General features: G+C 59.0%; 1 protein-coding gene across 2 annotated transcripts in view; it reads left to right on the top strand.

The window, feature by feature from the left end:
* ARHGEF10 (Rho guanine nucleotide exchange factor 10) overlaps window positions 1-27,108 on the top strand; it is a 48,761-nt gene that overhangs the window by 7,487 nt on the left and 14,166 nt on the right. For both annotated transcript variants that reach the window (XM_081085077.1, XM_081085076.1), the window contains exons 6-18: window positions 4,595-4,758; window positions 10,723-10,837; window positions 12,776-12,882; window positions 15,405-15,482; window positions 16,002-16,181; window positions 18,563-18,679; window positions 19,365-19,457; window positions 20,639-20,809; window positions 22,176-22,321; window positions 23,860-24,020; window positions 25,550-25,665; window positions 26,619-26,746; window positions 26,845-26,945. In XM_081085077.1, coding sequence (XP_080941203.1) covers window positions 4,595-4,758; window positions 10,723-10,837; window positions 12,776-12,882; window positions 15,405-15,482; window positions 16,002-16,181; window positions 18,563-18,679; window positions 19,365-19,457; window positions 20,639-20,809; window positions 22,176-22,321; window positions 23,860-24,020; window positions 25,550-25,665; window positions 26,619-26,746; window positions 26,845-26,945 — 1,677 coding nt within the window. The remainder of the gene's footprint in view (window positions 1-4,594; window positions 4,759-10,722; window positions 10,838-12,775; window positions 12,883-15,404; window positions 15,483-16,001; window positions 16,182-18,562; window positions 18,680-19,364; window positions 19,458-20,638; window positions 20,810-22,175; window positions 22,322-23,859; window positions 24,021-25,549; window positions 25,666-26,618; window positions 26,747-26,844; window positions 26,946-27,108) is intronic.

The following is a 27,108-nucleotide window of genomic DNA, read 5'->3' as shown; positions in this document are numbered from 1 at the left end:
AGGTGACACTCCAGCACCGTGTCCTCGCGAGCCCTGACAGGACACACCTGGGCCTGTGCAGGTGACACTCCAGCACCGTGTCCTCGCGAGCCCCGACAGGACACACCTGGGCCTGTGCAGGTGACACTCCAGCACCGTGTCCTCGCGAGCCCTGACAGGACACACCTGGGCCTGTGCAGGTGACACTCTGGCACCGTGTCCTCGCGAGCCCTGACAGGACACACCTGGGCCTGTGCAGGTGACACTCCGGCACCGTGTCCCAGCGAGCCCCTGAGAGGACACACCTGGGCCTGTGCAGGTGACACTCCGGCACCGTGTCCCAGCGAGCCCCGACAGGCCAGGCTGGCACGGTGCCCACGAGGAGCCGTGATTCGGGAGGAGGAGCAGCCGTCTCTGGCTGGGGGTCGGCAGGATGATATGCGCAGAGCGCCGAGGAAAACGCGCCATCTCAGCCCACGTTGCCACCGCCAGCCGAAGTAAACCTCTTTAAAGAGATGGAGCCTGGGGAGAGCGCCCACTCACAGGCCTGAAGAAACAGTGTCATTCCCACGTCAGGGAAAAGGATGCGGAACATAATGGGAAGCAAAGAGAACAGTGAGCGAATAAACTGGCCGATGGGCGAGTCCGTGGGAACGGCACCGAGTCGGCAGCCAGCGAGCTGTGAGCGGGGCCGCCCGGGATCCTGCCGCCCCTGCGGTGTTCAGGAGAAGCGTAGACGCTGGCTTCTGTGTGAGAGGCCATGTCTGTAGCCATGGGTGACCGCTGAAAGGTCAGAAAGAGAGGATTTAACTTCAGGATTAGCAGAGCAACACCCAAGCTGGGAGCCAGCAAGAAAAATAGAGTGAGACAGCATGGCGAACGGCATGGGAGGAAGACGGGAGAACGAGCCCCAAGTATTGCTACTTACAGCAAATGTGATGGGACTCCAGTCGCCAGGAACAGAGGGTCTCAGGTCGATAACAGCAAAGCCAGACACGTATTGTGAGAGCTACATCAGGACACAGGACATCTGTACGTAAGCATTTGTCCCTAAGAAGGAATCTAAGCCAATGCTAACCACTAGATAGCCAGTATGACTGGGTAATATGTGATGTGTTAGCTACAAAACACGACTAATTAGAGCAGCGGTTCTCAACCTGTGGGTCGCGACCCCTTTGGGGGTCGAATGACCCTTTCACAGGGGTCACCGAACAGTGGTTGGCAAACCACAGCTTGCGAGCCACATGCGGCTCTTTGGCCCCTTGAGTGTGTTTCTTCCACAAAATACCGACTTCTGCACATGGGCCATGAAGTTTCAATGCACTGTACGTGCGGGCCAGCACGTGGTATTTTGTGGAAGAGCCACACTCAAGGGGCCAAAGAGCCTCATGTGGCTCGTGAGCTGCAGTTTGCCGACTACAGGCCTGAGACCATCGGAAACATATAATTACCTATTGTCTTTGTGATTAATCACTATGCTTTAATTATGTTCAATTTGTAACAATGAAAATACATCCTGCATATCAGATATTTACATTATGATTCATAACAGTAGCAAAATTACAGTTATGAAGTAGCAACGGAAATAATTTTATGGTTGGGGGTCACCACAACATGAGGAACTCTATGAAAGGGTTGCGGCATCAGGAAGGTTGAGAACCACTGACTTAGAGATTCCTCCACAAGAGAATGATGTCATAGTTCTAAACGTGTGTGCATCCAGTAGCCCGGCCGGTGTGGCTCAATGGTTGAGTGTTGACTTATGAACCAGGAGGTCAACTTCCGGTCAGGGCACATGTCTGGGTTGTGGGCTTGATCCCCAGTGGGGGGTGGGCAGGAGGCAGCCAAACAATGATTCTCTCTTATCACTGATGTTTCTATCTCTCTCCCTCTCCCTCTCTGAAATCAATTTTTAAAAAAGTCACATGACCACACACACCCCAAGGTGAAGTCAGAGTGGAAGTTAGGAAATGTTTTGACTTGAATAATAATGAAAATATTACATACAAACTTATAGAGTGGATTTAGAATAGTCAGGAATTAAAGAGATTATGGCATCTGCTAAAAAAACCCCAAAAAGAATGAAAAATAATGAGCTCAGCATCCGACTCGGCAGAGTCAGAGAAAGGGGAGGGAAAAAGTCAAAATGATACACACATCAGAGCCAAGAGACAGAAAACAGAAGAGAGGACCCACCAAACGCAAGCGCGATTCTCTGAGAATACAGAGCAGGAGTCCCCTGTGAGGACACCCGTGTCATTGCCTTGGCGTGTCCTTCCAGGTCAGAGGGGCCGAGGTGATAGAGCCCTTTCAGTCTAGGAGCAGATTATTTATAGTCTTATTAGGCTATTGACCCATCCGTCTATCCACCCACCCTTCCATCCGTCCACCCATCCATCCATCCACCCACCTACCCATCCATCCATCCATCCACCCATCCACCCATCCATCCATCCATCCATCCATCCACCCATCCATCCACCCATCCATCCATCCACCCACCTACCCATCCATCCATTCATCCACCCATCTGTCAACCCACCCTTCCATCCATCCATCTACTCACCCTTCAATCCATTCATCCATCCACCCATCCACCCATCCATCCGTCCATCCACCTAACCACCCTTCCATCCATCTATCCATCCATCTATCCATCCATCCATCCATCCATCCATCCATCCATCCATCCATCCACCTACCCTTTCATCCATCTATCCATCCATCCATTCATCCATCCATCCATCCATCCATCCATCCATCCATGCATCCATCCATGCATCCATCTATCCATCCATCCATCCATCCATCCTTCCATCCATTCGTCCATTCACCCATCTATCCGTCCGTCCATCCATCCATCCATCCATCCATCCATCCATCCATCCATGCATCCATCCATGCATCTATCTATCCATCCATCCATCCATCCATCCTTCCATCCATTCGTCCATTCACCCATCTATCCGTCCATCCATCCATCCATCCATCCATCCATCCATCCATCCATCCTTCCATCCATTCGTCCATTCACCCATCTATCCATCCATCCATCCATCCATCCATCCTTCCATCCATTCATCCATTCACCCATCTATCCGTCCATCCACTTACCCTTTCATCCATCTATCCATCCATCCATTCATCCATCCATCCATCCATCCATCCATCCATCCATCCATCTATCCATCCATCCATCCATCCATCCATCCATCCATCCATCCACCTACCCTTTCATCCATCTATCCATCTATCCATTCATCCATCCATCCATCCATCCATCCATGCATCCATCTATCCATCCATCCATCCATCCATCCATCCATCCATCCATCCACCTACCCTTTCATCCATCTATCCATCCATCCATTCATCCATCCATCCATCCATCCACCCTCCATCCACCTACCCTTTCATCCATCTATCCATCCATCCATTCATCCATCCATCCATCCATCCATGCATCCATCCATGCATCCATCTATCCATCCATCCATCCATCCATCCATCCATCCATCCATCCATCCTTCCATCCATTCGTCCATTCACCCATCTATCCGTCCATCCACTTACCCACCCTTCCATCCATCTACCCAACCATTCATCCATCCATGGATTTCGTGTTAGTGTGATTGTGGATTGCGTGTTGGTGTGATTGTGGATATCGTGTTGGTGTGATTATGGATTGCGTGTTGGTATGATTGTGGATATTGTGTTGGTGTGATTGTGGATTTTGTGTTGGTGTGATTGTGGATTGCGTGTTGGTGTGATTGTGGATTGTGTGTTGGTGTGATTGTGGATTGCGTGTTGGTGTGATTGTGGATATAGTGTTGGTGTGATTGTGGATTGCGTGTTGGTGTGATTGTGGATTGCGTGTTGGTGTGATTGTGGATATAGTGTTGGGGTGATTATGGATTGCGTGTTGGTGTGATTGTGATTGTGTGTTGGTGTGATTGTGGATTGCGTGTTGGTGTGATTGTGATTGTGTGTTGGGGTGATTGTGGATTGCGTGTTGGGGTGATTGTGATTGCATGTTGGTGTGATTGTGATTGCATGTTGGTGATTGTGGATTGCGTGTTGGTGTGATTGTGATTGCGTGTTGGTGTGATTGTGGATTGCGTGTTGGTGTGATTGTGGATATAGTGTTGGGGTGATTATGGATTGCGTGTTGGTGTGATTGTGGATTGCGTGTTGGTGTGATTGTGGATTGCGTGTTGGTGTGATTGTGGATTGCGTGTTGGTGTGATTGTGGATTGCGTGTTGGTGTGATTGTGGATTGCGTGTTGGTGTGATTGTGGATATAGTGTTGGGGTGATTATGGATTGCGTGTTGGTGTGATTGTGGATTGCGTGTTGGTGTGATTGTGGATTGCGTGTTGGTGTGATTGTGATTGCGTGTTGGTGTGATTGTGGATTCTGTGCAGCACCAGGGGCCTCGGGATACAGATGGGTCTGAGGTGTCAGAGCTTCGGCATCTCCAACCCCAGGCCCCACCTGACGCCTTCCCACCGCTGCTTTTCTGACGCTCCCCAGCCACGTGGTGAAGTGAGGAGCCCGCGGGAACCGGTCGTGGGTGAGGCGTGCGCTCCTGACTTCATCCTGTGCTTGTGCCTCAGATGAGATGATCTACGATGACGTCGAGAACGGAGATGAGGGTGGGAACAGCTCCCTGGAGTACGGATGGAGTTCCAGTGAGTTTGAGAGTTACGGGGAGCAGAGCGACTCCGAGGGCAGGAACGGGGTGCCCCGGTCCTTCCTGCGCAGCAGCCACAGGAAGCAGGTATGTGTGCGCCGTCGGCTGACGACACATACCCGGGCCAGCCCGTGGGACGCCGGCTCACAGGACGTGCACATGAGTGCTTCTGGGGTATCGGCCGGCGGCTTGAGGAGAGCACAGGTACTGGCCGGAGAGAAGGTGCCTAGTCTCCTATTCGCATCCCGTAGCAGTGACGTCACGGCAAGGGGGAAAGCGCCTGTGGAACTAAGTCCCTCAGAGGCCCTGGAGAGCTTGCTGTCCTAGTGTTTAAGGAAGCAGATCGCCGCCCTCTGAATTATTTGGGTTGTGCACAGTGATCTGCCCTGCACACTAGCGATGGAACCGGGCCTGCCCAGACACAATGCGACCCGCTGTCCCTCAGGGGCGGTGTGACTTCCAGGTTCCCCCCACGAGCAGGGAGCCATCACATAGACCACGTGACAGGACAGGCCCCGAGCTGCCCACGACCTCCGTGGAGGGGAGCGTGTGTGTGACTCTGACCTCAGGTCCATCAGGGGCTGCAGGCATTGAGGCGTGGAGTCTGGGATGGGCAGCGGCAGGTCAGGTGTGTGAGGTCTCGGGTTGCCGTGGTGACTGGCTGTGCCACATACACTCTGGCTGTTGGGGTTTGGGCTGTTTCCAAAAGGGGTGGTTTGTACTGACGTTTGCAGTGATGTCAGCGTCCTCATGTACTTTCTGTGGAGGCTGAGATGCAGCCTGTGTGTGACCTGGTGGGTGGAACAGACATAGCCTGTGTGTGACCCGGTGGGTGTAGCAGACACAGCCCGTGTGTGACCCGGTGGGTGGAACAGACATAGCCTGTGTGTGACCCGATGGGTGTAGCAGAAGCAGCCCGTGTGTGACCCGGTGGGTGTAGCAGACGCAGCCCGTGTGTGACCCGGTGGGTGTAGCAGGCACAGCCCGTGTGTGACCCGGTGGATGTAGCAGACGCAGCCTGTGTGTGACCCGGTGGGTGTAGCAGATGTAGCCTGTGTGTGACCCGGTGGGTGGAACAGATGCAGCCTGTGTGTGACCCGGTGGGTGTAGCAGACACAGCCCGTGTGTGACCCGGTGGGTGGAACAGATGCAGCCTGTGACCTGATGCCTCCCCGTGTGGCTCCGCCCACACTGGAACCAGACGCATGTAGCCTGGAGGCAGTCTCCAGGGGTCCAGGTGACCTGTGTCACGAGCCTGGAGAGCAAGCTGCATTGCGGTGGGCATCTCCACTGCCCAGTGTTAGGACGAGCCTCTCGCGGGAACGCAGCTCCCTGCTGTCACCAGGATCGTCACAGCCGCCGCACCAGGGAGTGAAGCACAGCCAAACTTGACTCAGTCCAGCCGCGCCAACGCTCTGGGTTTAAGCTGAGACTTGAACGCAGCGCTTCGGTGCCCATAGCACTTTGGGGCCCATAGCACTTCGGGGCCCAGATGCTGCAGGATGGGGTGCTCAGCGGTGCCTTGGGAGAGCGGGCAAAGCACCCTTAAACCCCGCCTCCAGTCAGCCTGGTCGAGGACGGCCCAGGCGCCGCTCGGTCGGGTGGGGCCCGCGGAGCGCGTTGGTGCCCGGGCAGCCCCCGCAGGGCCAGTGAGCACGTTGGCCGGAGCAGCAGCCTCCCCGCCAGAAGCCAGTGCGAGGCCAGCACAACGCCGACGGGAGCGCGTTGCCACGGCGACATCCTGGGACGGGCGCCAGGGGTGTTCCGGGGGGCGGTGCCGCAGAAGGGCCAGGCTCCTGGTTGAGAAGTCAGGTTGTGAGGACCACACAACGGCGCTGTCAGCTCCGGGAGGGCATCTGACACATCGCCCTTTCCATCGGAAACGACTGCCTTGTTCTCGTCCCGGCCTCTGAGGGGCGTGCTTCCCGGGAGCAGGGCCCCATGGGCATAGCGTGGACGCGTGGTCACACTGTGAGACCCCCTGTGTCCCCACCAGCTGCAAAGGGAGGCACCTCGCCTGGAGACTCGCAGGCCCCCGCAGGCCCAGTTCAAGGCTCTTCGCTTGGAGATGACGTACAGGCGTTCTTCATGCAGACATCACAGATCTGGTCATGTTAACCTCGTCAGTGGATGGGGTGACTGGGCCCAGGTTTCTGTGTGTGTTTGCCTTCATGGCATAGACCAGTGACGGCGAACCTGTGACACGCGTGTCAGGTGACACGCGAACTCATTTGTTTGGTTGATTTTTCTTTGTTAAATGGCATTTAAATATATAAAATAAATATCAAAAGTATAAATCTTTGTTTTACTATGGTGGCAAAGATCAAAAACTGTCTATATGTGACAGGGCACCAGAGTTAAGTTAGGGTTTTTCAAAATGCTGACACGCCGAGCTCAAAAGGTTCGCCATCACTGGCATAGACAGTCCTCCCGGCCGGCTCACCTGGGATCGCGTCTGTCTCGATGCTGTTGTCGTCACTCATGCTTATTTTTATTTTTTTAAATATATTTTTATTGATTCAGAGAGGAAGGGGCAGGGAGGGGGATAGAAACACCAATGATGAGAGAGAATCATGGATCGGCTGCCCCCTGCACGCCCCACATGGGGCATCAAACCTGCAACCCAGACATGTGCCCTGACCGGGAATCGAACCGTGACCTCCTGGTTCCTAGGTGAGCACTCAGCCACGGAGCCACGCCGGCCGGGCTGCAATCACCCGTGTTTACTTCTGAGAGTCGGTGGGCCGGCCAGGGGGCTGGCGGCGTGGTTCCTGGGAGCCCGTTCAGTGTGAGATTGCCAAGTTCCAAAAGGAGCGTTTTGTGAAAGGATGTGTCTCTTTGTGCCCAGCTGTCCCATGACCTGGCCCAGGTGAAGGCGCGCTATGAGAGAAAGATGAGGGAGCTGGTGGCCAGCGCAGTGGGCTCGGGGGAGGTTCAGCAGCTAAAGCAGAAGCAGGAGCTGAAGGTAGCGTGGGCCCCTCCCCACCTGCTGTGTCCACAACACGCGCCCGGAGCCCGAGGCCCTGGGGACCGCCCGGCCGCTGCCCAGGGAACACGGCTCCTGGAGCTGCTCTGGGCCGTCAGGGGCCGCCCAGACGCTCTCAGCAGCTTCCTGTCCAGCTGAGGGGCCATTTGCCCTCCCCCCTCTCCTCGTCACTCTCTCACCCCGGGCGGGCGGGCGGGCGGGTGGGCAGGCGGAGGGGTTTCTAGAGCCCCCCAGGTGGGCCATCCCAGCCCATGGAAGGCAGGGCTCAGCCGCCTGCAGTCCGACCCGGGAGAGGAGAGGCGGCCCCGGGGGCAGAGCGCCCCCTGTAGTTGGGGAAAGACAATGGCTTTTCCATAATGTGTCCGCAAAGACACATGAGTAGGTTTATGATTACTTCCCAGTGACGATTACTGAAAAATGCTCAGTTCCCTCAGCCTCACCGAGTCCTGCGGGGAGCACAGGGACAGCCCAGGCGGACGGCGGCCCCATCGTGTCCCGAGTGCAGCGGGGTCCTGAGACCCGGGTGTGAGGGGCTGGGTTTGGGCGTGACGGCCAGTTCCTCGAGATGTGTTTTATTTACTTACTTATTTTATTATTTGTTGATTTAAAAACATTTTTATTGATTTCAGAGAGGAAGGGAGAGGGAGAGAGAGAGAAACATCCATGAGGAGAGAGAATCACAGATCGGCTGCCTCCTGCATGTCCCACACTGGGGATGGAGCCCGCAACCCGGGCCTGTGCCCTGACCGGGAATGGAACCCTGACCTCCTGGGTCACGGATCGTCGCTCACCCACGGCGCGCGCCGGCCGGGCCCTCTCGATGTGTTTCAAAGGCCACTGTCTCGTGAAGCTGCCTTCAGTTCAGTCTCCTCTCCTGTCCTGTGGCCGTTGCCCGTGTGCTGAGTGGCGCTTCCTGGAAGTAGATGTCTGCTTAGCATGGCGTTGTCCCCCATCCCGTCCTCCCCGCCCCCCCCCCCCGCCTCCACCCCCGCTGCTGCTCTGTACCGAGTGTATCTGTGCTTGGGGCCTGGGTGCAGGACCAGAGCCCGGAGTCAGTGAGGCTCGCTCAGCTAGGGTCAGGCGGGTCCCTGCGGGTGGCAGCATCTGGGCAGGGCCGTCCCAGGCGAATCCAGGGTCAGCCAGGTCCCTGCGGGTGGCAGCGTGGGGCAGGGCCGTCCCGGGGGAATCCAGGCTCCGGCGGGTTTCCGGGAGCCCAGGCAGCCACCGGGAGCATGTGAGGGTGGTCAGGTCCTCGGAGCGGTGTGGGAACCGGTGGACGGTTGGGAGCGACAGGGCCCAGGGGAGGCGGGTGCATGGACAGCCTTGGTGATGGTGGGCAGGTACCTGAGGCTGGCCGGCTCCTCCCTCTGGCCGGACATGGAGTGGCTCTCCCGCCTGCGGTGCCTCCCCAGCTCCCGGCCTGGACTCCTCGTCCTGCACGTGGTCGGGGGGGGGCAGGGGGGGGGCCTCGGATGGAGCCAAGATGGGGACTGGCTGAGACGAGGCATAGCCGCCGGGTCTGGGAAGAGAGTGGGGCTCGGGCGTGGGGTCGGCGAGGTGACACAGGGCCATGGCGAAGGGAAGCCTCGGGGGTGTCAGGGCGCACCGTCCACAGGACACCGTGGTTGGATCGAAGGGACGCGGGACCCAGGAGCCCAGCCGCTTGCAGTGTGGACGAGGTGGCAGAGTGGTCCTCCGGCTGCTGAAAGTGGGGGCCCTGTTGGGCGCTGACGTGGTTTGGTTTCGGGGTGAGCGTGGTCTTGGACAGTTCTGGGAAGGCGCCTGGGGCACGGGGGTTGGGGGGGTAAAGGGCTCGCGGACGGTGGGGCCGGAGGCGCAATGTGTGATGTCACCTGGAAGCTGCTCCCGGGGGGCGGCAGGAGCAGCCTGCTCACACCTGAGCCCCAATCCGCAGACTCTGACACGCCAGCCGCTCCGCACCTGGGCTCGCAGCGGGGCCCTGGGCCAGCGCCCCTTCGCACGGCGCACAGCGGGGCCCTGACCTGCCGGGGTGCAGGCGGGACCCCTGGGGGTACCTGAGCCTCTCCCCCAGGACCAGGGAGGCCGGGCCAGAGGGTGGGTCGCTGGGAAAGGCACTGGGTCTCCCATCGGAGGCCGTCTGGGTTTCTCTGGAAGAAGCCCTGGTCCCGAGGCCAGTCCTCAGACGTGAGCCCTTTAAAGAACCAGACGTGCTCTGCCGGCCGCTTTGAGATGCTCGCGGGAACGCGATCAGTGAGGCCCACGGCAGGGGCGTGCCTGTGGCCTCAGGAGCCCGTGGAGGCCTGGAGGTCGGCCTGGTCCTGCCCTCGCTGTCCCTGTCTGTCCCTCTGTCTGTCTGCAGTCACTTGGCTACGTCTTACCATCGAGCGGGTGCCGCGCTCTGTGCAGTGGGCGGGGCCGTGGGCCGTGGACGTGGCTGCCCGTGGCTGGGGTGGGCTGCGAGCACCAGGGTGGGCAGGTGTCCGGGCAGGTGTGCCCTCTCCGGGGCTGTGGCTTCGCCGCCTGCAGGCTTGTCTCACCTGCCCGGTCTGCAAAGCTGCTTGTGCTGCCAGTGATTCTAACAAAGATTTAAACGTCAGGGGGACTCTGTAACCGCGTCAGTCGAAGGAGGGCTCTGTAGTTAAAGTTTGTTCTTCCCTTTTTAAAAAAAGTATTTTTAAATTGATGTCAGAGAGGAAAGGAGAGGGAGAGAGAGAGAAACATCTATGATAAGAGAATCATGGGTTGGCTGCCTCCTGCACGCCCCCACTGGGGATGGAGCCCGCGACCTGGGCACGTGCCCTGACCAGGAATCCAACCCTGACCTCCTGGTTCCTAGGTCGATGCTCAACCACTGAGCCACGCTGGCCAGGCTGTTTTTTAAAGAGACAGACTGCCCCGCACCGCGCACACGCACTCAGGCCCGCCAGGAGCGTGCTCCCCGGCCCCACGGCCGCTCCCCGGCCCCACGGCCGCTCCCGGGGCCTTTTGCAGACCAGGCTCCGCCTGTGCTCTTGACAAGGAAGGAAAGTTGCAGGTGGGTTTGTACGGGGCCGCCCGCCCTCACGGTGCCGCCTGGCCCGCAGGTGCAGAAGCTGATGAAGGCTGCCAAGGAGGGCACGCGGGACGGGCTGGAGAGGACCAAGGCCGCCGTGAAGAAGGGCCGCTCCTTCATCAGGACCAAGTCCTTCATCTCCCAAGGTCTGCGCTGCGCCCCCGCGCCGGCCCGCTGTGCGCCTCCGGCCGTGAAGCTGGTGGGCAGTTCCCATGTGTGCCCGGGGCCTGCTCCCCCCACCCCTGCGCCTGCTCCCCCCACCCCGGGGCCTGCTCCCCCCACCCCGGGGCCTGCTCCCCCCACCCCGGCGCCTGCTCCCCCCACCCCGGGGCCTGCTCCCCTGGGGCCTGCTCCCCCCACCCCGGGGCCTGCTCCCCCCACCCCAGGGGGCTGCTCCCCCCACCCCAGGGCCTGCTCCCCCCACCCTGGGGCCTGCTCCCCCCACCCCAGGGGGCTGCTCCCCCCACCCCAGGGCCTGCTCCCCCCACCCCAGGGCCTGCTCCCCCCACCCCGGGGCCTGCTCCCCTGGGGCCTGCTCCCCCCACCCCAGGGGGCTGCTCCCCCGACCCCTGGAGCCTGCTCCCCCCACCGCAGGGGGCTGCTCCCCTGACCCCAGGGCCTGCTCCCCCCACCCCAGGGGGCTGCTCCCCCGACCCCAGGGCCTGCTCCCCCCACCCCAGGGCCTGCTCCCCTGGGGCCTGCTCCCCCCACCCCAGGGCCTGCTCCCCCCACCCCGGGGTTTGCTCCCCCCACACCGGCGCCTGCTCACCCCACCCCGGGGCCTGCTCCCCCCACCCCGGGGCCTGCTCCCCCCACCCCGGGGCCTGCTCCCCTGGGGCCTGCTCACCCTTGGGCTCCGCTCAGCCTGCGCTCCCTCCTGGGGGGCTTGTGGGGCTGATGGCGGGGCTCTGAGCTGAGGGACCTGCTCACAGGCACTCCACAAACCACAGGAAGTTGAGAGAGCTCCCGAGGAGTGGCCTTCACCCTCTTCATTGTCCCCTCTCAGCCCTGGGCCATCGGTGCCCCCACCCGAGGGGCTTCCTCCCCTGCTCTCCCTCATGACGTCCCCCCAGACCTCCAGGGCCCCGGGCCCAGGGAGGGTGCCCCGGGGCAGGGCCCAGGGCTCAGGGCTGGGGCGCGGGCCACGCCCGGGGCTTTTCTGGTTTCCGGCCCTTTGGGGGAGTCCTTCGTTTATTTGGCTTTATTATGTGTGTAAAGAAAATTTAGTTTTGGCGTGAACTGTCTGCTTTTTCCGACGGGCAGGCGGTCAGGGAGCCGAGGGAGCTGCGGGCGTCCTGGCCAGCGGTGTGGCCCTCAGGCGTCTCCGCGGCCGTTCTTTGTTTCTGGGTGTGATATTTTATTTTTGTTATTTTTTTAATCCTTATCCGAGGATCTGTTTTTATTTATTTTATTTTAGAGAGAGAGGAAGGGAAAGGAGAGAGAAACATTGATGTGAGAGAGAACGTCGACCGGTTGGGCACGTGCCAGGGCTGCGGTGATATCTTATAGATTAAACTAGAGGCCTGGTGCACGAGATTCATGCCCTCGGAGGAGGGGTCCCTCAGCCCGGCCTGCACCCTCTCGGGCTCCGGAGCCCATGGACATCCTTAGCGCTGCCATGGAGGCGGGAGAGGTCTCTCCACCGCCGCTGTGCTTGCCAGCCGTGAGCCCGGCTTCTGGCTGAGCGGTGCTCCCCCTGTGGGAGCGCACTGACCACCAGGGGGCAGCTCCTGTGTTGTGTTTCTGCCCCTGGTGGTCAGTGCACATGATAGCAACCGGTTGTTCTGCCAGTCAGTCCATTTGCATATTAGCCTTTTATTGTATAGGATTATGTAGGACAGTCCTTTCTAGTGCACCATCAGGCACTCAAACGCCACCTCTGCCCTTGGAAGGTGGACTCCAGGCACTGAACATTCCCTGCGGGAAGGGAGTGTCCACGGGTGTGGACGTGTCGCCTGGGTCATCGCTGGGGGGTGGACGGGAACCGCAGACCGTGCTCAGAGTCTTGGTCGACAGCGATTGGCTGCGCCACGGTGTTGGGGGACGTGGTCTCCATGTCACAGCCGCGCGTCCTGACTCCTTAGATCCCAGGCCGGGCCTTGAGGAGGAGCAGAGCGTGTTCATCGACGTGGACTGCCGGCACCCCGAGGCCGTGCTCACCCCGATGCCCGAGGGGCTGTCCCAGCAGCAGGTAGGACGCCGGGCAGGTGCTCGGGGCCACTTCCCTGTGAGGCTCAGGGCCGTCCTGTGTCTGGATGTTCCCATGCTGCCTGGGGCACCTGCTGTCCCAGCTCCCAGCCCTCTGTACCCCCTCCCACCCCTCCTGCTCCTCCCGGCCCGGCAGGTGGAGGGTTACCCAGCAGGGGCGTCCGGGACCTGGGCGGCCAGGACCTGGGCGGCCAGGACCTGGGCTCGGACATCCCGGTCCTGAGGATGTTGAGTCTCACCCAGGGTGACTCTGAGAGCCTGCAGGGGCAGAGTGCACACGCCTGGGGGCGTTACTTCTGGTTCGAAGGTCGCGGTTCCACCGAGGGGCACGTGTGGGTGTCACGCCTGCGGGAGGTTTCTTTGGTTTCATTTTTGTATTTTTATTAACTTGTCTTGTACCAATTCCAGGTCCTCTGTCCTGATACAGGAGGGTCATCTCAGGACTTTAGAAAAAGCAATAGAATTCCTAGGTCAGACCCCGAGTGGTCTCCCTCCGATGGGAGGCCGGTCTGTGATGTGACGGTGGGGAAGGCAGGCCTCGGCTTGACCCTCTGCCCGTTTGGGGGGTGACTCGGACCTGGGGTCTAACTCCCATTCTGAGGGTCGGCCCGTGACCCAGCCAGGCTGATGGGGGCCACCGGGGAGGGTGGCCGGGGCTGGCCGGCTTGTGTGCTTGGGTTTTAATCCCGGCACAGCCGTCCTCTCTTCACGGCATCACTTTCTTCCTTAAATATTCAGAAGGGTTGATTTTGGTCTTAATTTTGTGAATCGAATAGTCTTCTCTGTAAAGGAAAATCTGCTCCCTTGTCAATAAAGGTTTGTTTTCCCAGTGGCCCCAGCCTGTTAGCCCAGTGGTCAGCAAACTCATGAGTCAACAGAGCCAAACATCAACAGAACAACGATTGAAATTTCTTTTGAGAGCCAAATTTTTTAAACTTAAACTCTATAGGTAGGTACGTTGTTATTAACTTAATGAGGGTGCTCCTAAGCTGGCTTTTGCTAAAAACGTCCTCAATTTGATTGAGGTACGTTCACTGAGGTCGACCCCTTCCAACTCTCCCATCCACACTCATCTTGTACACTTGTTTCGTCCACCTCCTTTCGTTCATCCTCTCTCTATGTCCAAACCATCTCAACATACCTTTCTCCATCCTCGACACTACATCATCTTTCATTCCACAACGTTCCCTAAAATTAACTTCATAAACTTTACTTAAAGTTTTAAGTCAACTTCGTACTGTACGTGTGCGCCCGCACGTGGTATTTTGTGGAAGAGCCACACTCAAGGGGCCAAAGAGCTGCATGTGGCTCGCGAGCCGTGGTTTGCCGCCCACTGTGTTAGCTGAGGTACTTCCTGTGGGAGATGCTGTCCCAGCCGCCAGGTGGCGCCATGGCCTCTGCGAGGGGCATGCACTCCCTGGGTTGGCTGGGGGTGGGCATGTAATTGTGTGTGCATGTGTGTGTGCCTGTGCCTGTGTGTACCTGTGCGTGTGTGCAGTGCCTGTGCGTGTGTGCAGTGCCTGTGCGTGTGTGTGCAGTGCCTGTGCGTGTGTGTGCAGTGCGTGTATGCGTGTGTGTGTGCAGTGCCTGTGCCTGTGTGTGTGTGCATGTGCATGTGCCTGTGTGTGCCTGTGCCTGTTCACACAGTGCCTGTGCATGGGTGTGCCTGTGCGTGTGTGCAGTGCCTGTGCATGTGCGTGTGTGCATGTGTGTGCAGTGCCTGTGCATGGGTGTGCCTGTGCGTGTGGTTTAAAACCAGCCTGATTGTGACTTTATGCTGTTTTCTGTTTATTGGCAAAAATAACTTGCCAAACGGCGTTGAGGCTGCTGCCAGCGCCGAGTGCGGTCGCTGGCCTGGAACAGGCATCGTGGAGCCAGACGTGTGCTCATACGCACCTCAGTGGTGAAACCTGAACCAGACGATGGTGTCAGCGTTTAAAAGGCAGGCGTCTCAGGCCGCAGCGAGCTTGGCGCCTGGAACAGGCTGGCCACGCGGCCCGTGTCCCCGCCCCGAGGTGCCTCTTGGCGTGGTCAGAGATCTTCGCAAAACAAGGGCCCCCCACCTTCCAGGGTTCCGTGTCTCTGTCGTTTGGGAACAGGGCTTATTAGGCAGGGTTGCCAGTAGCTCCTTCGCGTCAGGATGAGCTGTTCCTCATAGTCGTTTCCACATGAAACGTGTAACTCAGAGTCGGGCACGTGCGTGCCTGACAGCTGCTGCCGTTGGCCGTGGTGCACCTGCTAGTGCTGTGATGCCGCGTGTCCGCCTGTGGTTACGGCTTATCCCGTGAGGGTGGACATGAACACGCTGTGGCGCGGGAGCAGCAGGCTTTGTCCCCGTGCGCTAGTTCGCGAGCAGCCGTTTAAAACGCGGTAGAGCCTTAGGGGTTTCCTTTGCCTGCTGTTTTGAAAACCAAACACCAAAGCCCTCCTTATCCGCACGCCTCAGTGGAAGTGACGTTTCTCTGCGCGCAGTAACTTCCTGCCCTGTTGCTCCAACCCCGCCAGGTGGTCCGGAGGTACATTCTGGGCTCGATTGTCGACAGTGAGAAGAACTACGTGGACGCCCTCACGCGGATCCTGGAGGTACTTGTCGCTCGCCGTCCACCTGCTCGCAAAGGCCTTTCGGTCTGACTTTAACTGACGCAGCCGCCGACAGAATGCTCTGGACAGTGAGACGCTGGAGGCTGCTGCCATGGTTCCATCTGTAGGAACATGTTAACAACGTCTTTTAATCTAAAAATAAGTTGAGCCCCAGCCAGTTTTCTCAGTGGATAGAGCGCCGGCCTGTGGTCCAAAGGGTTCCAGGTTCGATTCCGGTCAAGGGCACGCACCTGGGTTGCAGGTCCTCCCCGGCCTGGGCCCTGGTCGGGGTGCGTGCAGGAGGCAGCCATCGGTGTGTTTCGCTCACACCGATGTTTCTCTCTGTCTCTCCCTCTCCTTTGTCCACTCTCCCTACAAATCAATGGGAAAATAGCCTCGGGTGAGGATTAAAAGTAAATAAATAATAAATAAAACAAACAGTACGCGGAGTGGCATGTCTTGGAATCCCTGTAACGGACACCCACGCTTCCCCCGTCCCCTCTCCTCCCTCTCGGTCCCCAGCAGTACGAGCGGCCGCTGGCGGAGATGGAGCCGCGGGTGCTGAGCGAGCGGAAGCTGCGGGTGGTGTTCCACCGGCTCCGGGAGGTGCGGCAGTGCCACCGCCTGTTCCAGATGGCGCTGGCCAGCCGCGTGGCCGAGTGGGATGCCGTGGAGATGATCGGCGACGTCTTCGTGGCTTCGGTGAGTGCCGGCCGCCCGGCCCGCCCTGCTGTCCTCACGGTCGGCCGCCTGCCTCCCCGGGAGGGCCCACAGGATGCTCCTCACCTGCATCTCCGGGGCGACGGGGGGTGACTGTCCGCAGAGGCTCGGGGACGGGGGTCTGAGAGTCTCCACGCAGCAGCAGGGGGTTTGACAGGCTGAGCCCGGCTGTGCCGTCACCATGCGGGCGGGGGTCGGGGAGCCTGCGTGAGGCCGTCCCTCTCTGTAGCCCATCCCTTCCTGGGCACCTGCCTGTCCCCTCAGCCCGTGCTCCGCCCGGAGCTCCGAGTGCAGACGCTGGGCCTCTGGGGCCGGTGGAGGCGGTGCAGGCTGTGGCCGCTCCTGGGCACGGCCCTCAGCCAGCTGCCCGGACGCCTCAGCCCGAGGTACATCGGGCCTTTGAGCCTTCCTTCCTCGGTGTGTTCCCCACTTCGGCGCCTTGTGACCCAGGAGCTTCCCCTCAGACGCAGGAGCCTGCGGGGAACAGAGCGGCGCCAATGGATGGATGGCGCGGACCAAGGGCGCTGGTGAAGGGGCGCAGCTACATGGCCTGTGCCCGTGGACTTGCGTGGCCGCTGTGACCGCATGTGACACCTCTCCTTCCTCTGGGGCAGCAGGAGGCACCGAGCTCGCTGCATGCATCCCCTGTGGCCGTTGTCATGGAAACAGAAACATCAGACATTTCCTCCGTCGTCGCCTCCACTTTTCCTCCAGCCCCTTCTTACAATATTTACCTGGGAACAGACTTTCGAATGGAAACAGTCCTTTTAAAAAAGATATGTTTTTATTGATTTCAGAGAGGAAGGGAGAGGGAGAGAATCATTGACGGGCTGCCTCCTGCACGCCCCCTGCTGGAGGCTCCTCCTGGAGTGCTGGTGTGGGAGCATCCTGCCGGCTCCTGCACCCTGACTGACCCGACCACACCGGACCGGACCGGGCATTGAACCCTGACCTCCTGGTTCATGGGCCGACTTGCGGAAACAGTCCTCTTTGTTTTAAACGTGACGTAGGTGAGCGTGCTTCTTCTCTAAGTGATGGTCCCACCGGGTGTCCCCGAGGCTGTGGCTTCCATCCTGGGGCCAGACGTGTGGACTCGGAGAGAAACACAGAGTGAGGCGCCATCTCTGCCTCCGGAGCCTCTGTGCTTCTCGGGCAATAGGACCGAGGACCCATGTGCACGGCCCTCGGCCCAGGGCATTCCAGGAGCCAGGACCTCGTGCTGCCCCGCGGGCTGCCCTGTTCTGGAGGTGGAACCAGACAGCGAGGGCCGAGGGCCAGCTGGAGTGTAAGGAAGGGCGGCTGTAATGTCATCTCTGCATGTGGACAGCCAGGCACGTTTGTGGAAACCCAGGCTGCACGGTTCTGAGCCAGGAGGCCTGAGCGCAGGGACCCACAGGATGTCACCCCGCGTTCAAACAACGCCTACACGTTTGCTTAAAAACATCCTTCTCAGTGGGCAAAAGCCAAAACCATGTCCCCCAAGAACAGGAGCAAGACAGGGATGTCCACTTTCACCATCTTGTTCAACATCGTACTGAAATCCTAGCCACAGCGATCAGACGAGAAGAAGAAATAAAAGGCATCCAAATTGGAAAGGAGGAAGTAAAACTCTCTTTATTCACAGATGACATGATAGTGTACATAGAAAACCCTAAAGACTCCACCAAAAAAACCTACTAGATTTAATAAATGAATTCAGCAATGTAGCAGGAACAAAATCAACACCCATAAATCTATGACTTTTTTATACACCGATAATGAATTCTCAGAAAGAGAAACTAAATCCCATTTACCATTACACCAAAAATATTAAGATACTGAGGAATACACTTAACTAAGGAGGTAAAAGACCTGTACTGAGAAAACTACAGGCTGTTGAAAAAAGAGATAGAGGAAGACATACACAAGTGGAAGAGTATACCATGTTCATGGATTGGGAGAATCAACATCATTGAAATGTCCACACCACCCAAAGCAATCTACAGATTCAATGAAATACCTGCTAAAATACCAATGACATATTTCTCAGATCTAGAACAAATTCCAGAAATTTATATGGACCCAAAAAAGACCCCGAATAGCCACAGCATCGTGAGAAAGTTGAGCAAAACGGGAAGGGTCCCAATACCAGATATTAAGTTAGACTACAAAGCACTGTGCTCAACACAGCCTGGTCCTGGCACAAGAACAGGCATAGAGATCAACGGAACAGAACCCAACGGAACAGAACCAGAAACCGACCCAAAAGGTCACACATGGGGGTAATGAAGTTTGTTCCGCGTAGCGTGGCCGTGATAGGGGTTACTTGAGGTTGGGAGGCCCAGGGCCGCTGCGTTCCTCACGTTTCCCGTGTCCGATTTCAGTTCTCCAAGTCCATGGTGCTGGACGCCTACAGCGAGTACGTCAACAACTTCAGCGCGGCCGTGGCCGTCCTCAAGAAGGCCTGCTCCACGAAGCCCGCCTTCCTGGAGTTCTTAAAGGTACGCAGCCTTTTCCTTCCATGTTGGGTTTTAACATCTCTGATAACGGGCTCCACGTGGGATACTTGATAAGGAACTACGCTCCCTCACCTCCAAGTGTACGATGCCGCTCGCTGTAACGGCTTTCGTCCCGACAGCGCCCGAGGCATTGGGTCAATGCGAGAAAGAAAGAGATGAATTTTTAGGAGTAACGTAGCTTTTACTTTTGTAATTTATTTTATTCTTATGTTGTTAATCCTCACCTGAGGATATTTTTCCATTGATTTTTAGAGAGAGTGGAAGGGATAGGGGGAGGGGGAGAGAGAGAGAGGAACATCGATGTGAGAGAGACATATCTATCGGTGGCCTCCCCCTCGCATCCTAACCAGGGCTGGGGATCAAACCTGCAGACCAGGTACGTGCCCATGACCAGGAACTGAACCTGAGACCCTTTGGGGTGCGGGCCGATGCTCTAACCACTTGGCACACTGGCCAAGGCTTGAAGGTTCTGACTCAGAAGCCAGCCGCGCTCGCTGTAGGCCAGGGGCCGAGAGGTGGACGCGAGGGGCGGGGTGGGGGGGACAGGCGGTGGAGGAAGTGTCTGCGGACAGGGACGCAGGCCCCTGAGTGGCCCCGAGGCCGCGTGCTGGGCGTGGACGGCCTTAAAGTCCCGCTGCCCGAGGTGAGTGACTTTCTCGCTTCGCAGCAGAGCCAGGAGTCCAGTCCCGACCGCATCACGCTCTACAGCCTGATGACCAGGCCCATCCAGAGGTTCCCGCAGTTCATCCTGCTGCTCCAGGTACCCGACCCGGCGACCCCCATGACCCCTGCTGACCCCCGGAACCAGTCCTCCCCGCAGCCTCAGCCCCTCTCCTCCGCAGCCTGTGTCCTGCGTTTGGCTCTGCTGACTCTGACCCCCGAGCATCAGCCCTCAGGTCCACTTTAGACACCCAGTGCATAGCGGGTCCCAGTTCTGTCCCACTCGGCTACCAAGCTGGGGTCCCCACGTGCCCTCAGGTTCAGGAACGGGCTAGAGGGGCTCCCAGAACTCAGGAAGGCACTGGTGTTGGTGGTTTATTACCAAGGCTGTAACTCGGCCACCAGATGGACACACGGGGAGAGGGGCAGGTGGGAGGGGCCTGGGGCTGCCGGGTGCTCAGCACCCTCCTGACCCCGAACCTCTCTAGACCTGCCTGTGGGTTCCCGTGGCAGTTCCACTGTGGAGGCAGACGGATGGCCACACTGGCCAATGGGGACCACCTCATCCCTCAGGCCCCTCCCTGGAGGTCCAGCTTCCAATCCCCGCTCCTTCCTCTGGCCGCCAGCCCCACCTGGAGCCACGGCCACGGGAGCCACCACTGGCCTCAGCTCAGGCGCGCTGGACGGCTCTGCTACCTGTCACTCAGAAACCCCCGAGTTTTAGGGGCTCCGTGCCTAGATCCTGACCTGGGGCGAGGACCAAGTGTGTTTTTGTGTGGGGGGGTGTTAAAATATATCTTTATTGATTTCAGAGAGGAAGGGAGAGAGAGAGAGAGAGAGAGAGAGAGAGAGAGAGAGAATCAACGATGAGAGAGAATCATGGATCGGCTGCCTCCTGCATGGCCCCCACTGGGGATCGAGCCCCCAATTGGGGCCTGTGCCCTGACCAGGAATCGAGCCGTGACCTCCTGGTTCATAGGTCAATGCTCAGCCACTGAGCCATGCTGGCCAGGCAAGACGCTACCTTTTCCGTGAGCAATGCCACTGAGTGAGTTAATCTTGTTTTTATGAAAGGAGCTGTTGAAGCGTCAGTCTTGTTGTGACTCACCTGGTTTGCGTCCTTCCCGATGGGTTTTTATTCTTCCCCAGAGGCCGCTGACCTCACGGTCACCCTCTGCGGCCAGCGTGGGCCATGGGGCTGCTGGGCGGGGCGTCTGCGATGACCACGGCCCTCGGCCCCCACACGGGCAGTCACACCCCCGTTTGCTCGTTTCCCCAAAGGACATGCTGAGGAACACGCCCCGCGGACACCCCGACCGGCTGCCCCTCCAGATGGCGCTGACGGAGCTGGAGACCTTAGCAGAGAAACTGAACGAGAGAAAGCGAGACGCAGATCAGCGCTGCGAAATGAAGCAGCTAGCGAAAGCCATAAACGAGAGATACCTGAACAAGGTGGACGGAGATTCTGCGCGCCTCCGCTGAGCTTCCCGCACTAACCCGCACCGCCGTCCCGCCGCTGTTACTAACCCCGGGGCCTCCGGGCGGCTCCCGGGCAGGCGCCGACCTGGGAGCCGAGGGGAGCCGGCAGGCCTCCGACACCGGAGGCTGCCTAAGCTTCAGAGTCTGGGCGTCCTCGAAAAGGGGTGCACGGGCTCAGCGGGCCCTCAGGGGGACCCAGGACCCCGAAAAGGTGAAGAGCCGCTCTTCCCGCTGAATTCTGCCTTCAGACGCGGGATGTGATTTTAGATGCTCAGAGTTAAAGCGCTGTGTATGCAGTTTATTTTTATCTTATTTTATATTTTTAAAAGATATTTGTATTGATTTCAGAGAGAGAGGAAGGGAGAGGGAGAGGGAGAAACGTCCATGATGAGAGAGAATCACGGATCAGCTGCCCCTGCTCGCCCCACACTGGGGATGGAGCCGCAACCCAGGCCTGTGCCCTGACCGCCAGGGAATCCAACCTCCAACTGGGACCTCCTGGTTCATAGGTTGGCGCTCAGCCACTGAGCCACGCCGGCGGGCAGAGGCAGTATTTTATTTTAGATGCTCGTGGTTCAGGCATTGTGTGTGCGGTTTAATGTGTGTGTCAGCCGTGCCCAGACTAAGCTGCACTCCGCGTGCAACTGTCAGGCCGACGCGCCCAGCTTCACGTTTACAGAAGCACTTCCCGGTGACAGCAGTCTGAGCCGTGTAGCTGTACACGGGGAGGTTGATTGGTATGAGCTGTGTTAAATACTTACATGCAATATTCATTATTGCCAAAGCACGTGGTTGGTTTTTTTTGTCAGTAGGATTAATTTCCTATCCTAGAGTGACATTCAGTATTTTAACTCTAAGTACTTTATTGTAATACATTTTTAATATGTTTTTACTGATTTCAGAGAGGAAGGGAGAGGGAGAGAGGAATAGAAACATTAATGATGAGAGAGAATCATGGATCGGCTGCCTCCTGCACGCCCCGCACTGGGGATGGAGCCCGCAACCCGGGCCTGTGCCCTGAGCGGGAGTCGAGCCTGGGACCTCCTGGTTCATGGTCGATGCTCAGCCCCTGGGCCAGGCCGGCGTGTCCGTGTCTCAGCATCAGGAGCGTATGGCAGGGAGGCGGTCCCTCTCGCTGTGAGAGGACCTGGAACCGTCTGGGGAGCTTTAGGGTGAAAAGCCGCGCTCTGAGCTCCCAGCGCTGGCCTGAGTGCGACGGGTGGGTCCCCCGAGGATGGGTCTGAAGCCCCTGCTGCCCTGCACCGTGCGGACGCTCGCTCCTCTCCCTTTTCTTAACCGCGACCTGGCGGCCGTGTCGAGCGTGACCGTGGATGTCCAGCTTCTCAGCAGTGGGAGCCGGCACCTCATCCGGTCCGACGACGTGATCGAGACCGTCTACAACGACCGCGGCGAGGTCCTCAAGACCAAGGAGCGGCGGCTGCTCATGCTGACCGACGTGCTCATGTGCGTCACGGTCAGTGCCCGGTAAGGACCGGCCCCGAGCCCCCCAGGCCGCCCCGGCTCGGGAGCAGGTGGCCTGCTGGCTCTCGTCCGCCCCGGCCACCTCCACGTGGGAGGGACACGCTTCGAACCAACCACAAACCGCTTCCTTCCAGAGGGTCCCCGGGAGCCGCCGAGGCAGCGCTGGTAGACATCAGGGTGGACGGGGGTCATTTCTCCTTAGACACACACACACACACACACACACACACGCGCGCGCGCACACACACACGCTTTCATACATGCTTTCTCCGGCGTTCTCCCGACAGTACGTTGTGTTCTGTGTTTTTCTGCATGTTTGCTCCTTGTGTGACGAAGAAGGAAATAATCTGTGTGGGTCATGAGATTTTTGTAAAAATTTAATACCTACATATGTGATAAGTTTTTCTTTTGCTGTTGTTCATCCTCTCCTTGCTCCCCCATCCTCTCCTGGGCTCTCTGGGAGGATATTTTTTCCATTGATTTTTTTTTTTAGAATGAAAGGAGGGAGAGAGAGAGAGAGAGAAACATTGATGTGAGGGAGACACATCAATTGGTTGCCTCTCACACGTGCCCCACTGGGGCCAGGCCTTGAACCTGCAACCCAGGCACGTGCCCTTGACCAGGAATCAAACCTGAAACCCCTTGGTGCAGGGCCGACGCTCTAACCACCGAGCCACCAGCCAGGGCCTCAATACACATTGTGGTCATGAGTCTATGGTGTGATTTGATGTTACCAACATGGTTATGCTGCGCCCGAGAGTAAAGAAGGACCGTGAGCGTTGGCCGCAGTGAGGCAGTGAGAGGAGGGCTCCCCACAGGAGTTTCCCGTTGGCAGTGTTTGCGGGACCCTCGGTGTCTGCTCCGGTGGCCTCCAGGCGCGGCCGTGCGTTCTCCTGGCTCTCGGGGAGGTCGTCCTGTCTCACTCCCCGTCCTCTCTGGGAGGTCGTCCTGTCTCACTCCCGTCCTCTCGGGGAGGTCGTCCTGTCTCACTCCCGTCCTCTCGGGGAGGTTGTCCTGTGTCGCTCCCCGCCCTCTCGGGGAGGTCGTCCTGTCTCGCTCCCCGTCCTCTCGGGTAGGTTGTCCTGTCTCGCTCCCGTCCTCTCGGGGGGCTTGTCCTGTCTCATTCCCGTCCTCTCGGGGAGGTCGTCCTGTCTCGCTCCCCGCCCTCTCGGGGAGGTCGTCCTGTCTCGCTCCCCGCCCTCTCGGGGGGCTTGTCCTGTCTCATTCCCGTCCTCTCGGGGAGGTCGTCCTGTCTCGCTCCCCGCCCTCTCGGGGGGCTTGTCCTGTCTTGCTCCCCGCCCTCTCGGGGAGGTTGTCCTGTCTCGCTCCTGGGTCTCGGGAGCAGACCGTGGACGGAGCCGTCCCGCTTACCTGATGGGAAGCCTCGTCGTGCAGCAGGTGGTGCCTGCTCCCGAGAGCACCAGAGGCTTGGCGGGGGCGGGGGCGGCAGGGGTTGGGGGGGCACAGCTCCGGGCCTCCCGCTGGAACCTGCGGGTGGGAAGTCTCGCGCCTTCACGCCGCGGTCGCGGTTGTCGTTGCAGGACGGGCCAGGACAGCCACGCGCTGCTGCCGGCCGGCCAGAGGCAGCTGCTGAAGTGGAGCGTGCCTCTGGGCCACGTGGCGGTCGTCGAGTACGGCCACCCCGAGGGCGCCGCCGAGCACCCCCCCGAGAGCCTGGCCGTGGTGGCCAACGCCAAGCCACGTAAGTGACCTGCTCGCTGGCAGCGTGGGCGCCTGGGCAGAGCAGCCTGGACGTGAGATGTGGGAAACGTGGGTGACACCGTCGTCGGCGTTGGCGGAGGACAGGCTGACCTGCCGGGTGGGGTGCTGGCCTCGGACTTGTCTCTGGGGCGGGCAGTGGGTTCCCGGGGCAGCCCCTGCATGTGGGCCGCTCCATCCCCCAGGCCCCGTTCCGTGCTGCGTGTCCTGTGGCAGTTAGGACGCAGGCTCCCGCCCTGCGTGTGCACCGACTCCTTGGCCAGCGAGCCCTGGTCTGGGGCTGGCGCTGCTGCGGGCCGACGCCCGGTGCCTCCCCGGCCATGGAGGGCCCTGGGCTGTGAACTTCACAAGGGAGAGCGAGACAGAGGCATCACACACTTTGGAAATGCTTCAGCCGTTGCATCGCATTCGCGGTTATTTATGAATAGTCTTCAGGCTGTAGATTTTTAAATTTATTCTTTAATATGTATGTTTATTGATTTTAGAGAGAGAGGGAGAGAGCGACAGAAACATCAGTGATGAGACACAATCACTGATCGGCTGCCTCCTGCACGCCCCACACTGCGGATCGAGCCCACAACCCGGGCCTGTGCCCTGACCGGGAATCAAAATGTGACAGTTTGGGTCACAGGTTGAAGCTCAACCACTGAGCCACACCAGCTGGGCCAACTTTATTGTTGCTTTTTCTTAAGTGAAACAGTATGTTTAATGTAAAATATTTTTCGCTCATCACACACACTTTCCTTGACTGACAAACCCGGCGGACGCGTGTGTGATGAGTTGCTGGGCTCACTGGGCTGGGCACTGGTCGCTGCCCCGCAGCCGGACCTGAGGGGACACAGCGTCCGGGAAACGGCTACTTTATTGGCCGTGAAGGCTCTCCTTCCTGCCTGGATCTGGAGCCGGGGCCCCGGGCGTGCATTTCCACGGAAAGTGGACAGGAGGAGGCCGTCTGCACGCGGGCGGCTCTGAGCTCAGGTGCCCCCGGTCTGGCCCAGGGGGTGGTTTCCGTGGTGACGGAGGTGCTGAGGTGCTGAGAGGTTTTAACCTGGGGAGTGCAAGTTCTCTGTAAATCTGAAGTTATCCCACATAATAAAAGGCTAATATGCAAATTGACCAAACAGCAGAACTACTGGTCGCTCAATGCAGGAGCTGCCCCCTGGTGGTCAGTGAGCTCCCACAGGGGGAGCGCTGCTCAGCCGTAAGCCAGTCTCATGGCTGGTGAGCGCAGCGGGGGTGGCAGGAGCCTCTCCCGCCCCTGAGGCAGCGCTAAGGATGTCCGCCAAGGGGTCCCGGGCTGTGAGAGGGCACAGGCTCGGCTGAGGGGCCCCCCCAACCCCCCCAGTGCACGCACTGGGCCTCTAGTTTCAAAATAAAAAGAAAAGCTAACATTTCCAAATGCTTGAAGGTGTTTCCTGTTTAAAACTGGAAGCGAGCTGGCACTCACCCCGTCTTCCTCCCGGGCAGTGGCGGGCGCGGGCCCAGCCGCCGCCTCCCGTGCGTGTTTTGCAGACAGAGTCCACGTGGGGCCCGGGCAGCTGTACCAGGACCTGCAGAACCTGCTGCACGACCTCAACGTGGTGGGGCAGATCGCGCAGCTCGTCGGGGACCTGCGGGGGCACTACCAGGTGAGGGCGGCCGCCGCCCTGGGGCTCTGTCCGCCTCTGGCTGGAGCCGCCCTGGGGCTCTGCCCGCCTCCGGCTGGAGCCGCCCTGGGGCTCTGTCTGCCTCCGGCTGGAGCCGCCCGGGCCCGCGGGTGGTACCAGATGAGGTTGCAGTGAGATCCGAGCGGGTCGTGTCTGCCCTGGTTGGGGGGAGGGGAGGGGAGACAACGTCCCTTCGCAGACCCCAGGGGTGAGTTGTCATGGAAACGCTCAGCACCACCACACGGCCGCCTCCTAGGCTCTTCATCGTTGTCAGACCCCAGACCCCAGGTTTCCGTGTGACAGCCTTGCTCCCTGCAGCCTCCCAGCCCCCTGCATGGCCCCATCTCACTTCAGAATGTGCTGTGTCTCCCCGCTAGCTTCCCACCCCAGCCTCTCCTCCGCGAAGGGGAATAAGCCCGTCAGAGAAAGACCAGTGTCACACGATCCCACTCATACGTGGAATCTAATGAATCCAATGAACTGATGAACAGAAAACATCCATGTCCTGGCTGGTGTGGCTCAGTGGATAGAGCGTTGGCCTGTGGACTGAAGGGTCCCGGGTTCGATTCTGGTCAAGGGGACATGCCTGGGTTGTGGCTCGATTCCCCAGTAGGGGGCGTGCAGGAGGCAGCCAATCAATGATTCTCTCTCATCATTGATGTTTCTCTCCCTCCTTCTCCCGTCCTCTCTGTCATCAATAAAAATAAATTTTAAGAATATACCCAGAGATGCATGGAACAGGCTGCGAATCTCAGAGGAAAGGCAGGGGGTTGGGTGGGTGGGAGAGAGCAACAAAGACCTGGTGTGCACATCGGCACTGCCCACAGGCACAGAGGACGGGGTGAGGGGCAGGGGGGGCAGAAGGGGCCTCTGTCACACTATCAACAAAGATAAAAGAAGAAAAGTGAAAGTGAGATGCGCGCGTGTCCACCTAGAACCTGAACCAGGCCGTGGCCCACGACTGGGCGTCCGGGCTGCAGAGGCTGGTCCTGCGGAAGGAGGAGGAGATCCGCGCGGCCGACTGCTGCCGGCTCCAGCTGCAGCTCCCGGGCAAGCAGGACAAGTGAGTGTCCCCGCCGCCGCCCTGGGACGGGCACGGGGAGGGGCATGCGGGACCCGCGGCGCTGAGGCCCCTGAGACCTGAGCCCTCCGTCCCCGCAGGTCCGGGCGGCCCACCTTCTTCACGGCCGTGTTCAGCACCTTCACGCCCGCCTGCAAGGAGTCCTGGCTCAGCAGCCTGCAGATGGCCAAGCTCGCGCTGGGTAAGGCGTGTCCCCTAGGCGAGGGGTGTCCCCTAGGCGAGGCGTGTCCCCTAGACAAAGTGTGTCCCCTAGACAAAGTGTGTCCCCTAGACGAGGTGCGTCCCCTAGACCAGTGGTCGGCAAACTGTGGATCGCGAGCCACATGCGGCTCTTTGGCCCCTTG

Source organism: Myotis nattereri (genome assembly GCF_964212035.1).
Source record: "Myotis nattereri genome assembly, chromosome: 2".
NCBI classification, from domain to species: Eukaryota; Metazoa; Chordata; class Mammalia; order Chiroptera; family Vespertilionidae; genus Myotis; species Myotis nattereri.
Note: the sequence above shows the minus strand (reverse complement) of the source record. Positions and strands in the feature narration are given on the sequence as shown.